The following is a 14623-nucleotide window of genomic DNA, read 5'->3' on the forward strand; positions in this document are numbered from 1 at the left end:
AATCACAAATGGGTCGGTGACGGGTGGGTATACATCTCGTGGAGGAACGTGAGTGAGGATAGGTGTCAGTTTCGAGTTGCCTCCAGGCCACGGCTTCAGCTCTGGTGAAGGATGGGTGTGGTGGCGGCATAGTTCTTCTCGAAAGGCGGTGGTTTTGCAGTATTTTATGGTATGTGCATAGTACGTGCCTGTGGAATGGGGCCCTCAGCCGTCTATTGCAGTGCTTGGTTGCAGTTATCTCGGGCTATCGTGTGTGCACGATGGCTTCCGATTACTGCTTGGTGTCCAGGTGTCGAAATTTCGTGGCGCAGGGTATTGCGTGGATGTGGTTAAGGATGTCGCATGGTAGTCATGAGAGGAACATAACCAGTTTCACATACCTGGTGGCCGAAGTTGAAGGAAGAGGAAGCCTGTTCATCTCTCCAAGTATTAAAAAAAATAATTTATCGAGCTTTATTTTTTAATCAACAACATAAGAACATCCTTCTGGAGGCTGTACGCCCCACCACATTGCTAATCAGTGCAAAACTTTCCCGAAAGTGCAGTGAAAGGCTATCGCTCAAAAAGAAGAATAATCCTGCATGCATATAAGTTGATTGTTGCGTATGCTCACAAAAAATAACCATCAGTAGAGAACTAAGACTGAATCCTAAAATAAAGCGCGCCGACGCCCACCAAGAGCGCCGAGCCTGGCTCATACGCGAAATTTTAATGAGTTACCCTGTGGGTCGTGTCTCAGTGGTTTACACTTTCCGTGGGAGTACAGAGCACCTTAAAGAAAAATGCTTCGAAGCTTGGCACTAATTGCCTCGTGTATTGTGCGGTACCGTTTGTTGTTTAATGCACCGCCATTGCGCTGGATACGTTTACACACACCGTATTTAATTGCTCCCGTCTCTTTCGCAGCACATCCCACCATCTCAACAGCGCCACATAATACTGAACGCTAAGGCGCAGGGTATTCTCTTGTTAACTGCGCAGTCCACTTAATGCAATTAAACCGACGACTATGCAATCGCAGAAGCATTTCCTAGATAAAAAAAGTGAAAAACAAAATTAAGCGCGTGCCTTTTATCTTATGCGCTCACAAGAATGGCCGACCCGCTGTGCGAGTAAACAGAGCTCACCAGAATAACTTTATCGCCTTCAAATGCCGCAGAATAACAAAAGGTTACGTGCTATTGTTGTCGTTCCTCTCATGTCATGCATAATTTGTGTAAAGCTACGTTTACGTGACGCTGCAATCGCGAGGACGTTTCGTGCAGGAACAAAACTGCTTGCTATACGCAAGCGCAGTTGTAAAGTGAAAATACTTTAAAAAATCCATTCAAGCGAAGCAGAAGGTTTGCAACCCAATGACACCAGAGACGAAAGCAGATATCAAAAATCTGGCATGTTCATCTTCGTGTTTTTTTTTAATTAGTATGGACAACAAACTGGTGCCTTGTGCAGCCACGTTTGATTGTGTTCTCCTCAGATACCCTGGCCGATGCAGTGCATGGAACTGTGATATATGTTTTTATTGAAGATTTACAGTGTATTAAGGTTAATTATTCATTATTATCCTTAATTTTTAAATTATTGGCAATTTTCGCCCTCTCCTCCCTACGCTCACTAAACTTCAGAATCAAGTTCAGAATCATAACAGGTATTCAACATCTAGTTTACGCACTTAGGTCTGGGACCCAAGCTATCTAATCGCCAGACCGACTGACCGATCGGTTTTGTCTCAAAGCAGCGCACCGGTTACAAGCAACGCCACAGTAGGGCTTTGCGGACAAGTTTTGGCCACCTAGAGCTTGTTAACATGCACATAAAGCATGGTACAGAGGTGCTCTTGCATATCGTCCTCACTGAAATGCGATCCAAAACTAGGTTAATCCCAGGGCTAGTACTCAGAAGTCAAACGCTATATCTGCACATTAGGGTGGGTACAAGGCGCTTGCTGTATTTGTATATATCTTTTAAAGGGTCGGAATAACAGGTAGTAAGCTGAGAGGACCTAATTATTTGCGTATTCTGTCTTGGTCTCGGAACCGAGAGAGCGCTGGTGCAATCTCTGACGACACGCACTTTTTATCCATTACGTACATGTAGGTTTACGAATGCCACGCTAGGGCTCTCGGTTAAACTCGCACCTAAATGCTTCTAACTAAAAGGATAGTGCGAATATCAATTTTTCAGACCAAATCTAATACCAGTCGAATATTGCCAGGAATTAGTCTAATTGAACTGAGGATTGAATACTTTACAATAGTTTTCGACTAATGAACAGCCCTTTTTACCATTACGGCATAGTTAACAACGGAGTATTCGCTGCATTAGAAAGGTTTTGTGATAATACTCAACATCAAAAAGTACGACTTAATGAACACTTGAATAAAGCATTTATAACAAATAAGCATGATTCTTGAGAGCATGCGAGGTCATTCATTATCATAATAAAGGCTTAAAAATATCACACTTCTACCATGAGGGCGAAATCAATGCGATAGCAGCATGTTGGAATATTACACGAAGTGTTAGACTCGTAGCTGCAGTGGCAGTATGAATTGAAGTAAACGTAAGCTAAGTACAAACGAGCTGTTGTGCTAGAGGTCGTCTCTCTGAACCCTGCCATCGGACAATTTCTTGTAGGTTTATTAATTAAAGCCAGCGCCTTTCTTAGCGACATTACCACCACTTTTCCGTATCACGTATAAGCCTCTTTACTGGGCCGGAGCTAGTGAACAGCCGCGCCAATAAAATTACTTTATTTTAAAGTTTGAGCTCTGTTCTTGTTTCGCACTTCTAATATGTAAGTATGAGAAGATTTAAGGTGGAAGTCATGCGCTGCCGGTGTTTTGTTTCATGACATTTGTTTGTGGTATCCCATTCTCAAAATTCTGAGGAATAGTTTTGCAGCAATTTAAGACCTGGTATGAGAAATATTAGTGATATACGGACAGCAAAACTCCACTTCGAGTGTCCATATAATTGCTATCGCAAATAAAGCAGCCTCGTGATCCTGTTAACATTTATAGCGGAAATGCACGTTGAAAGCAGCGATGGTAGAGAAGAAAAAAGGCACTCTTTCTTTTGTTGGAATGTTTGGTCCAGATGGTGCCACTGTTACATAAAGTCGTGCTGCAATAGAGCTTGTTCAGATTTAATCACAGGAGAGCACACAATTGCAACATCGATAATAACAATACCCCTTGCCAAATGTCATGTACGAGTGAAATTTGAGTGTGAATGATTGCACTTAAGCTGGGAAATTCTGGCTCCTTGAGTGACGCCGCGTGCTCTATGCGACTCTTTATGGCATGGGTGGAATATGCGTCGTCTATGCTTTATATTCTTGCTTGGTGATGCCAAGAAGGTTTCAAATTAAAGCATCTTTGAATGGCGCACATGTGACGATGCAAGTTATTCGAAAATTATTCACATTTGGGAATGGCGACTGTTCGATTCGAGGACCGAGTCAAATAGCATAATATTTGATTAATTATAAGAAAGTTTCGAATATTCGCACACCACTACGTCCCAACGCTAGGGAAACGGAGAAGTGGGCTCCTCCTTGCTCCGTGACCTACTGCGGAGAAGCCAGATTTCAAGCACGCTTTTGAAGGAGTGGCGCACGTCAGGTAGGACCGAGGCACGCGTCACGTGGCAGTTACTTTATTAACGCGATAGCGTTTTTTTTTCTTCAGTTGAAATAGCCAACAAAGGTGAAAGAGCTAGCACGCAAAATGTTTCCATGATTGTTTAGGGATAACTGCAGTCACGTGGCTAGATGTTTAAAAAGCCACATATCTTGCGATTAGACAACTAATTAGCAATGACTTGTTGATTAATGCACAAATCATCTCTCCGTTTGAACGTGTCTTGCTTGGATGTGTTTAGCACTAAGTTATGTGGTTTATATTGTGTTGACGTCAGAAAAATAAAATGAAGTTGCCTCAAACGCAATCAGGCAATCTGTCGCACAAATAATTTTTTTCTTTGTCTTTTTTGTTTCGGTGGTAGTAGAGACATCTATCCATATAGAGGAGAGCACCAAAACCTTTTTTTGAATGCCGGGTAAAGGTGCAGAAACGTGTCTCCTCCCACAACTTGTACAATGCCACTCGGAATATGCGCAAGGAAGAAAGCTACGACCATTCTGTCTGAAAAGCAGAAAGAAGACAGTGATTGTTTCAAAGAAAATTTCTGCCATTTCCTTGCGGTAATTATTTTGCTGCAGATGAAAAGAAAATATTGAAGATGGAGCTTTGAAGAAAGGAAGAGCAGGGTCACGTTTTCGGATAAAAACGGGCCACATTGTAGTTGCTTTACGGTGTAGCTGAATGACCAGCGCGATGGAGGCGCCAGTGCTTTGCGGTAGGATCTTAGCCGGAAACAGTGCGAAGAGGCTGGACAGATAAAAGGGGGCTGCGCTGGGTGGGCTTAGCCCTCGCGCGCACCCTAATTACGCGAACAGCGAACACCGGGTCCATCAGGCAGGCGCTGCACGTCGCCAATGGGGAATTGCCGCCAACAGGGCTTTGCGTTATATAGGAGGAGGCATGGGAGCGGGAACTTCTCTTCGGGCCCGAGACGTACTTGATTTCTCTAATTGCGCGCAGCGTGGAAGCAGCCTCGATTCGGCCGGTAGAGGCCCTGTCTTCGGAGAGAGAGAGAGAGAGAGAGAGAGAGAGAACGTCTAGGAAAAGCGTCTTGTCAGTTTGCCTCAAATTCTGTCCATTCTTCGACTCGCTTTAATCTCTCCCGCTTTGCTCTTAAATACTGTGCAAGTATGGCTCGAGTAGGGGGCTAAGTCACAGTTAGACGGCTGTTTGTGTGCCGGAAGTGTCTTAGAAGATAGGTGTGCGTCCTACTCATCTTTGCGCTCAGAGAGAGAGAGAGAGAGAGAGAGAAAGAGCCTAGTGGAAGCTGAAGATGTCAATGCTGCAAAAGGCTGTTGGTACATCATATAATGCGTTTTAATTTACATAGATAGCACAACAAATAAAAAGAACTGGGAACAGACTAACAAATCAAGCCCGTATGACTGCGAGAATGTTAAAGAAATACTCGCAATCAAACTAAGCCTTGTGGAACTTAAACGTTAGTTTTGATAGAAAGTAGTGCTGGGCTGAAAACAGCGTTGCGTTATCACCCACGAATACTTTGGCTGTTTTCTCTACATTTTAACTTTCTCGCAAGTCTGACAGAGCAACACGACCTCGCGTCATTTGTTTTTAAACCGCGCACCGCCTGCTTGTCAACAGCCTGTGACGGCGTGCACGTAGCTCCGAGTACATAAGGGGGAACGCATATTATCGAAAGGATCGTTCTCCTGTCTCACCGACGCCAGCTGCACATTCCACAACAGAATCGACGACGCAAAGTATGTCAAAACACACTGTCCGTTCCACTTAGGCTACACTTGGCGAAACTTATGCAGAACAATATTAGGGGTCTATGCGTGGAGCCAACATGCATCTCGAGTTAGGTGTGCTCGCGAAGTATGACACCGCATCCGGAGCACACCGAGTGTCGCCACTGTTGCAGCCAACTAATGATGCAGAGCACGAAAGGCGGTGGCCATGAACTTCGCGCCCTCTGGCGCCCCCTATAGGAGACCTCCTGGGAAAGGCCTACGTAGATCCTCTCATGCTGAGGATGTCTTGGTGGATATTCACCGCTCCATCGGTTACTCTGTCTGCATTGAGTGGTGTGCTGAGCAGGCACGCCACATGTAGTAGACGTACAAGCGTAAGCTGCATCTATTTCCGTGCCATTTCGCAGGGATCTGAACGCCACAGTAGAGTTAACGGGATGCATTTTTACAATTGCTAGTGAGTACAACGGGGCGTGGCACTTTCGGAGGCGCCGGACGTTTCTGCTCATGCTCGAGTAAGAGCGGGCGCGAGAGAGAAAATCTGAGGGCTTCTGCTCCTTGAATATATGACTTTGCCTAGGCACTACGGAGGAGAAGTTTCTTTGCTCGTGTTGCATGCGTTTGTCCCCTAGGGCTCGAGTTTGTTGACGCTCTGACGCTGGCTGCCCGTACGGTGAGGCAGTGGGTATGGACGCCCCATTTGCTGATCGCTGTGTCTGAAGATACGTCGGAAGGACTTTCTCGTGCCTGTGGCGCTGGTGCTGATTCATTCACGCAGGATTAAACCTTTCTTGCCTTTTAGGGCGTTCTACCTTCAAAAAAAAACACCACTGATTTTTCTTGGGGAGCAGTAGGGGCCGTAGTAAAGGCCGGTCTTGCTCTCCCGATGCAGTACCTTCGCTCTTGGCAGGCTTTTCGCATGCTGCTGTCCGCGACTTTTCAGGAGCATTTTTGAATGGGCCCCTTTAAGCGAAATAAACGCACAGAGCCTTAGTAGCCACGGTTTAACGCCACTGCCTGATGTCACGCCGTGAGGATTATAGGCTTTGCGTCTTGACCACGTTAGGTTTGGTTAGGTCAGGTTAGCATATGTTTAGGTTACCATAGGTTAGGTTAGGTTAGCGTAAAAGCCGTTAGGGTGGCACAGCATATTCTCACAGTGGTTACGCCGTGCGGATATTTGTCTTTGCGTCCCGGCCACCTTAGGTTAGGTTAAGGTTAGGTTACATTAGGTTAGGGTAGCGTAAAAGGCGTAAGGTTGGCGCGGCGTATTCCCGCAGCGGTTACGCCGTGAGAATTATTGTCCTTGCGTGTCTGCCATGTTTGATTAGGTTAAAGTAACGTTAGGCTAGCTTAGGTTAAGTTAGGTTAGCGTAAGAGGCGTTAGGGTAGCGCGACGTATTCGCATAGCGGCTGCAGGGTCGTCCAGCGTCACCGGCGGCTTTTCAGCCACTTGCGTTCAGCCGCGGTTGCTAAGGCGCTCTGCATTCTAGGATTTCAATACATGCGGCCCGGCCTCTGCTATACCGCACCTACTGCTCCCACATAAACATCTGTGATGTTATTTTCAAGGTACATCGCCGCAAGGCGCGAGAAAGCTATGATCCGGCACGACTGACTTAGCACGAGCGCTGCAGGTGCGAAACAGTCTGACACAGCTGTCGCGAAATGGGGCGTTAGTGCCCGCTGCTTCACCTATTTCACCGCCCCGGCAACCAGCGGAGCGTAAACTCGACCCCACTTCGCAATGTCCGCACGCCTAGGGACAACCGTATACAACACGCGTTAAGAGACTTCTCCTCAGTAGTGCCTAGGCAGAGTCATATATTCAAGGAGCCCCCCCCCCCCCCCCCCCCCCGCTATTTTCTCTCTCGCTACCGCTATTACTCGCGCATGCGCACAAACATCCGGCGCCGCCAGAAGTGCCATGCTCTGCTGCACTTACAAGCAATTGTAAAGACGCTACCAGGGTGGGCAAAGAAAAAAAACAAAAGAAAGTGCAACTGCCACAACGAAACGGGATGCATTGACGTGCACTGTGAATAGAAAGTCGCAAAAAGCAAACGTCGTAAGTTTGCCTGACACGGTGAGCAGCTTTCATTGTATGGTCCGTGAGATTTGCTCGCGAAGAAACCTACAGTGCTACAGAATCTTTACCAAACGTCTGGCAGTGTTCATTGGGTTATTTGCAATTTATGTGTTGGCGATACTATTAGAGCCAATATTTTATCTAACAGTGCATGCATCTTGCATTTCTGCGTAGCCCGTAACCAAGTAAATCTCCATTCGTACGCGTCTTCCTTCTTTTTTTTTTCATGTACGAGCATCAAAACGCTATTTTGGATACTTAACTTGCATTAGCCTAGTCAAGGCGGGGGCGCTCTTTGTGTACAAATTGGATGTCTCCGTAGCCTAAGTCGTCCCACAAGGTATCAATTAACGCTCACTGCTGTGTACAAGAAAGTTGCAGTTTCACCCGAAGGCCAAGCATCGATTGCGATAGCAAATTAGTAGACAGCAATAGGAAGTAAGGATGTTAACTTTATCGGCCATATAAACTTGTAAACATTCCCTTACTAACTAAATTAACAAGCACGGTGTCATGCGCGCACAGGTAAACATGAACAAATTTCGCTCAATGACCGCGGAAACTCACTGTCAAAATGCCGGTCTGGAGAAGCACGGCAGCAGCAAAGAGCGGATTGACCTCGGTGCTGTTTGTCGGCAGCAACGCGAAGGTCTAAAGCAAAGCGCATATGAAGTAACGGCACTTCGCGTACTTTGTCCACGTCGCAGATCGCTTTGCAGATACGGCGGCGGCGCGGCCGCGCCGTAAGCAGCAGCCACCTGAGTAGAAAGCCCCCCTCCCTCTCTCGTCCCTCGCCTCACCCCCATTTCTCGCGCGTGACAGAAGAGGGCACGCTTCCGTCCCGCCTTCCTCCCTCTCGCGCGCGAGATTGAGCCGCAATCGTCGGCTGACCCTCGAAAGCTTTCACTCGCACATACAGCGTGCGGCGCCTGACGACAATGTTTTCGTGTTTGGGTTTTCTACGGAACATCACGGCGACGGCAGAAATGCGCTGGGACTGTCCATATAATTGTTAACCTATTAAGAAAGTAAGATGTGCTTGCAAAATGGCTTTCCAAGAGCAAAAATGAACTGCTGACACGTGCAACAGGGAAGAACAGAAAGAGAATGTTCTCGTCGGTGTTTCGCAGATTGGCGGCAAATGGCTCGGAAGCAGCAGCGCGTCGCCATTGTTCTGGCCATGTTGGCGTTGGCAGGGGCTGAGGCGAATTTCTGGGAGAGGCCCGGTTGCCACAAAGTGGGTGAGTATTGAACATTCACAACGAGCTTCAGTTCACCTGCACTTCAAGATGCTGCGCGTGCTTTTTTTTTTTATGCAAAGTGCCTTCAATTTGAAATCCTCGTTCATTTGTGTCTCAGAAGACTGCTCTACAAAATAGACAATGACGAGACGTTAAGGAAAGAACATCATTCGAGTAAGTCGTACAAAATTAGGCGGAGCAACCGGCTTATGACCTTCCAAGGCACATGTTTCATACAGGAAAGCAAGCATTAAGAGAAACGAACAAGCATTTCGCATAAAACCGTTTAACATGCTTAAAATACGCCTCGACGTTGGGAAAGTGCGCGGAACGATAGTTTATGTGAAAAGTAACTGGTACTTCAGTGGAACCACATTAAAAGTGCACCAAGAACTTGCGATTTTTGCTGTTTGTTGTACAAGTGCGCCTCCTGCAATCACATCAGGGGCATCTCTTGATAAACTATTCCGTCTACCAAGGAGCGTACTCTCATGCTGTTTGGTAAGCAGGTAAGTTTCTTATATTTCTTTTCCGAATAGCTCGCACGTCATCAGTTCACGTTTACTACGTAGTAAGATGCAGCACAGAGGCCACCTAACCCCAATAAATGACGGTGGAACGAGTCCGTACAACTCACATTGAATTCACACTCGGGCAATTTAAATATGCGAATCCTTGGCTATAGCTTTGAGGAGGACGCGAGCGTGCTCGGCGTCATCTAAACAGACCATAACGGCGGAATTTACCGGAAATGTCATTCAGCAGGACTTTAATTCCCTTGGGCATTATGTCGCGTAGTTGTATTCGACGTTCGCTTTTGTTGCAGTAAGGTTGACACGCACCGTTGGAATTAATGGCGTGCAAACAATTCTGCAGGCAGCTGGTTTTCTAGTTTTGTTTCGGTTTGCACAAAGTGTTACCACATGGCGGGACGTGCCAATGTAAGACAAACAATTGCGCGTTTGACGGAAGCGTTTGTGTGGCGACAACGACAATACCTCGCCAGCGAGGATGATTGAATTACGACGGCATGATGGCTGATATATTGTACTGCGTTAAAAAAAAAAAAACTCGAAGCCTGTTTTGTTGCGGGTATGCCGAGCAACCGTGCAAACTGTGTCAATCCCAAAGGCGGGGCAGGGCCAAAAATTGAGAAGCAGCCTTCGATCTGGCTAAGAATAGGCAAAGGATGCTTAGCATTTCAATAGAAAAGAAAGCCAATACGAAGGACGAAAGCCCCTGAGAACAGTCATTATCAATCGGTCAATTAGTCTGCACAATGATCATGAGAACGAGTTAATCTATGATCACCACACGAATGAAAGAGACAGAAATACAGGTTTATGCTTAGTGCAGCAGGTCCTGTAAACCTCTCTGTCTGTTTCTGCCATTCATGCGCTGCTTTCAAGCTAGCGCCGTTTTCATAAGTAGCATAAACCAACTAGTCCCACTTAATGCTCCCGCATTGACGCCAGAGTCAACAGATTGTATGGCGGAGGGGTGTTACTCACTATGTCCCGTAGAAGCCCGTCGTTTAAAACACTGGTAATTGGTTCAGGAAGGGAACGCAAGCAAACAAAAAAAGCGAGGTTTGCAGCGACGGGTGTCATTCGACGTATTTACCCGGTGTAGATCATTGAAGAACTCCGCAGTTTATTAATTTAGGTCCCTTTCCTCAAGTTTATTCATATAATCCACTTTAATTTTTATTTAACCCTTCCACTGAAGCAAGCGTCAGCTGCTGTTTAAATATGAGTCTGCTTGCCATATGTGCCGTACTGCCTTTTCACTGCACCTCCCTTTTAGTCGGCGTCACAGGCTAATTTCAATCCGTTTACGAGCTCGAATTTACGACTCCTCCGTGGGCTGTTGTGTTTACGCTTCAGTGGAGGTAATTCCGCGTGGTTCGGAGTCCAGGAGGCGCTGTAGGTAACGTCCAAGTGTTTTAGTGTCGTCTTCATTGCAGTGCTTGTTCTTAATTATACTGCTGTCATTCGTCGTCCTGGAGCTGGTCACGCGAGTAGAATAAGCGCACGCACAAAGAAAAGAAGGAAATCACGTGTTTACAGCGAGGTAATGCGGATGGCTTGAGGAAGGAGTTTAATGCTTTGACCCGTTCGCATGCAAGGGTCGCGCTGTCGCTGCAATTGAACAGACGAAGTACCACAGCTAAAATGCTTATAGATAAAAATTAAATTAGGGCGTTTTACGTGTCAAAACCGCAACTTGATTATGAGGCACGCCGTAGTGGGGGACTCCGGAATAATTTGGACCCCCAGGGTTACCTTAACGTGCACCTAAATCTAAGCACACGGCTATTTTCGCATTTTGCCCCCATCGAGCGCTTATATGTAGTCAGTGTGCTGTTGTTTATGAGAAGACATCTCAGAAAGGAAATAAACATAAATATTTCTAAGTGTTCGCAACCATTAGGCTCCATATCTATCAGCTGCATTTTGCTATTCCTTAACGCACACATAACACGATCGCAGTTTTGCCCGAAAGGCGAAGCGGTCATTGCGATAGCAAATAATAAGACAGCTAAACGAAGTATGGTTAGCAGTTTTATTAGCTGTATAAATTGGTGTAAACGTACGCTCCCTAAATAAATTAATGAGTACGTCGTCATGCACGCACAGCCAAACACGAACACATTTCGCTCAATGACCGCGAACACTCGCTGTCAGAATGCTGGTGTGATGAAGAGCGGCAGCAGCGGCGAGCGAATTCCCCTGCCTGCTACCTCACGCTTCTACGGGCTTCTTCTAGTGTTATGAAGTCTCCGACTGTCTGCAAACCGTCCGCGGCTTTAGTCTGACTAGCCTTGACAGACGGGCGAGTCACAGTTGTAGAGGGCGCTACGCGCCGCTCGTTCTATATATGTGGTTGTCTAATAAAGGTGCGTGGATTCGTTCGGTCAACGCGGCTCCGAGTCACTTGGGTTGACGCGGTTAGCGTCTGTCAGCACCCCACATCGTACAACGGTGACATGATCCAGCTGTTGGGGACTATCCGAGGTTTCACTCGAAGGCACCGTAACCGGAAGTCATTATCCTGGCTGCCGTAATCCGCTTGTAGCCACTCACAGGTAGCCCCACTACTCAGCGAAATCACTTGCGTAGCCTCGGAGGCCACGTCGACAGCACAGTCTTCAAAAGTGACAGCGCTAAACGGCCAAGGACTTAGGCAAAGAAGAACAAGACACTTCGTCCTAAGTCCCTGTCCCTTTAGTGCTGTTACATTTCAAAACGTGAATTACCACTAAGTGGCCCAAGTTTCCCTTCTGGTGAAGGCCAACACAATCACAAGGCTTGCATCGTGGAATCGCAGCCAAATCGCACAGAACGCGTTCGCAAAGCGCAGTTTACGTCGCACTCTCACTCTTCGTGCCACTTAACCGCTGTAATTAAGCTGGCTCATTGCCTGCGAGGTTTAAGTGGAATTTATACGCGAACGTAAGCAAAGTCGTGATCGCACCCTCAAAGCTTGTGAGATCATCTACGAAAGGTCCGACGCGTGCCTCGGACAGAGCGCATATGCACCACCTGCTAATCCCGCACATCAGAAAGCAACGGTCGAACTTGACAACAGAAGGCACGAACATATGAGAACAGCAATCGCGGCAAAGCTCCGATTGTATAATAAACGGTGAACGTGCCGGCTTGTTGGCTGAACGTGTGGTTAGCGCTACGTGTGGTTGTTGCGTGCCTATTCTGTGTCCTTGATTTTCGCACTGTTCCCTAGTTCTAGTTCCAATTGTACACCATCCCAACTACCGGCGAGGAACAGATATGCACATTCGATATGATATGCACTTCCTCCCAGACCAGTTTCACTCACTTGAAAGGCAAAATCCACCTGTTTACTACAGATACACTGTACAATAATTTACACGCTAAAAAGTAAAAAAGGGTGTAAATGTGTCTACAACTCACACCCTTAGGGTGTCTCTCATATAGAAAACACCCTTAGGGCGTGAGTTATATACACATTTACACTCTTTTTCACTTTTTAGGGTGCAAATTATTTTACAGTGTACCGTGTGTTCCAGCTAACTTAAGCCGAGTTGTTCAACAGAAAAGGAAAGAAGGTTGAAAGGACATCGTGCAACAGACCTGCGGTGTTCGGTCGTTAGAGGTCCAGCGACAAGCACGACCGGTATTAAATCGTATCTTGCACAGTGTTTCTTAATCTATTCTTTTTTTTTTCGTTGAATAGCCTAGCTAAAGTTAGCTGGGACATCCATTATAGCAATGAGCATAAACAATTTCTTGAAACACACCATGAAAATTTAAGCATACGCGCCTGATCGCGTTGCTCGTCTCCTAAAAACGCTAAGACTAAATATGCAGCATTTACATGGCTCATGAAAAGCTCGCACGATGGCTCAGAAAGCGCCGTTATTATCGACGCGATAGCTTAATGCACAAAACTTGCCGCCTGGAACGCGCAAAGTACGCTGGAGCTTCTATCATAATATGGCTGCAGATGCTGCACGCAATTTTTTCAGACATTCATCGTCTGCTAGCTGCTTGCGCTGTATCGAGCTAAAATCGACGAACAGCTCCGTGAGTCCGCGGACGGTCCACTACTTCTGATCCGCGAAAAACAGACGCCATTCTTGCAGCTCTCGGACTGGCGGGTGGAGCTTCCGAAGCTGTCCTAGAAAATCGAATGCGAGACAGCAGCCCCAAGCACTCAGGGTCTGGGGGGGATGGATAATCCGAGAGGTCCAGTGTGAACTAGTCGCGCGGGATAACACAGTGCATGCGAAACCACCACCCATCTCGAGGCGCCTAGCCTCTTCGAACCCGCCGCAGATTACCTCCAGATAAGGCGTGCGCTGCCGCGCTCACCCGCCGCAGCCGGAGAGGATATTTGTGCCCTTATCACCTCCCCGTCTTATAGCGCCCGCGAGGAGACGCCGCCGCATCTAGCGACCGTCCTTCTCGGCTCACCTTCGCAAGCTTTCCCTCGCACCTACAGCACACAGTGCATGGTCGTGACGTTATCGCACGTGCACTTTATACAGAACATCAGGGTGAAGCCGACGTTGACGGCGGTGAACTTTCACCTGGAGCGTCTATAAAATTGGTGTCGCAATAATAATACCATTTTGGGGTTTTACCTGCCAAAACCACTATGCTTAAAGGGTACTCTGTGGTGGAGGACTCCGGATTAATTTTGTCCAGACTGGATTCTTTAACGGACGTCCAATGCACGACACGCGGGCGGCTTCGCATTTCGTCCCGATCGAAATGCGGCCACCGCAGCGTGCGTTTGATCCCACGCCCTCGCGCTCAGCAGCGTAACGCCAAAGCCAGTACGCCACCATGGTGGTGTTTATCACGCAGATCTATTATACCTTTCCGTGCTACTTCTAACTCCCAGGTATAATTACATAGTTCACAGGGAAATTGACATTTAAAGTGATAGACAGTGGACAAATGAATGATGTCTCAGTCTGAAGCCAATGTTTCGACAACGGGACTTGTAGACGACAAGTCCCGTTGTCGAAACGCTGTTTTCAGACCGAAACACCCCTTCTTTGTCCCCTGTTGATTACTCTATACGGACATCGCGACGTGCTAAAATGCACAAATCGAGACGTAACGATTGTAAGTGTACTGTATTCTAGCGATTTTTCCCCTGGCTCTGTGCTCGCTTAATGGGAAAGCGGCATGCCTTTAAACCGGACACCGCCGTATTCTCACAGGCAATTCGCGCGGCGCTGTCTTCGCCCGCCACAGCAGTGCCGATTATGGCTTCAAAATACATGCACAGACTCCACCATTCTCAGATTCCGCGTGGGCCGGCAGCATGTGTGTCAGGTCATTATACGTCATGTAATGGCGTGGAGCTGGTAACTAGCGGCGTAGTCAGTAGGCTTTATTTCCGTAAACGTACAATTTATGGGGGATTTAAGGA

General features: G+C 47.1%; 1 protein-coding gene across 1 annotated transcript in view; it reads left to right on the forward strand.

The window, feature by feature from the left end:
* The window catches only part of Gpa2 (Glycoprotein hormone alpha 2), a 90948-nt gene that overhangs the window by 39580 nt on the left and 36745 nt on the right, over positions 1-14623 (forward strand). Inside the window, exon 2 of the mRNA XM_075675049.1 lies at positions 8585-8695. Coding sequence (XP_075531164.1) covers positions 8596-8695 — 100 coding nt within the window. The 5' untranslated portion in view covers positions 8585-8595. The remainder of the gene's footprint in view (positions 1-8584; positions 8696-14623) is intronic.

This window comes from Dermacentor variabilis, chromosome 11 (genome assembly GCF_050947875.1).
Source record: "Dermacentor variabilis isolate Ectoservices chromosome 11, ASM5094787v1, whole genome shotgun sequence".
Taxonomy (NCBI): domain Eukaryota; kingdom Metazoa; phylum Arthropoda; class Arachnida; order Ixodida; family Ixodidae; genus Dermacentor; species Dermacentor variabilis.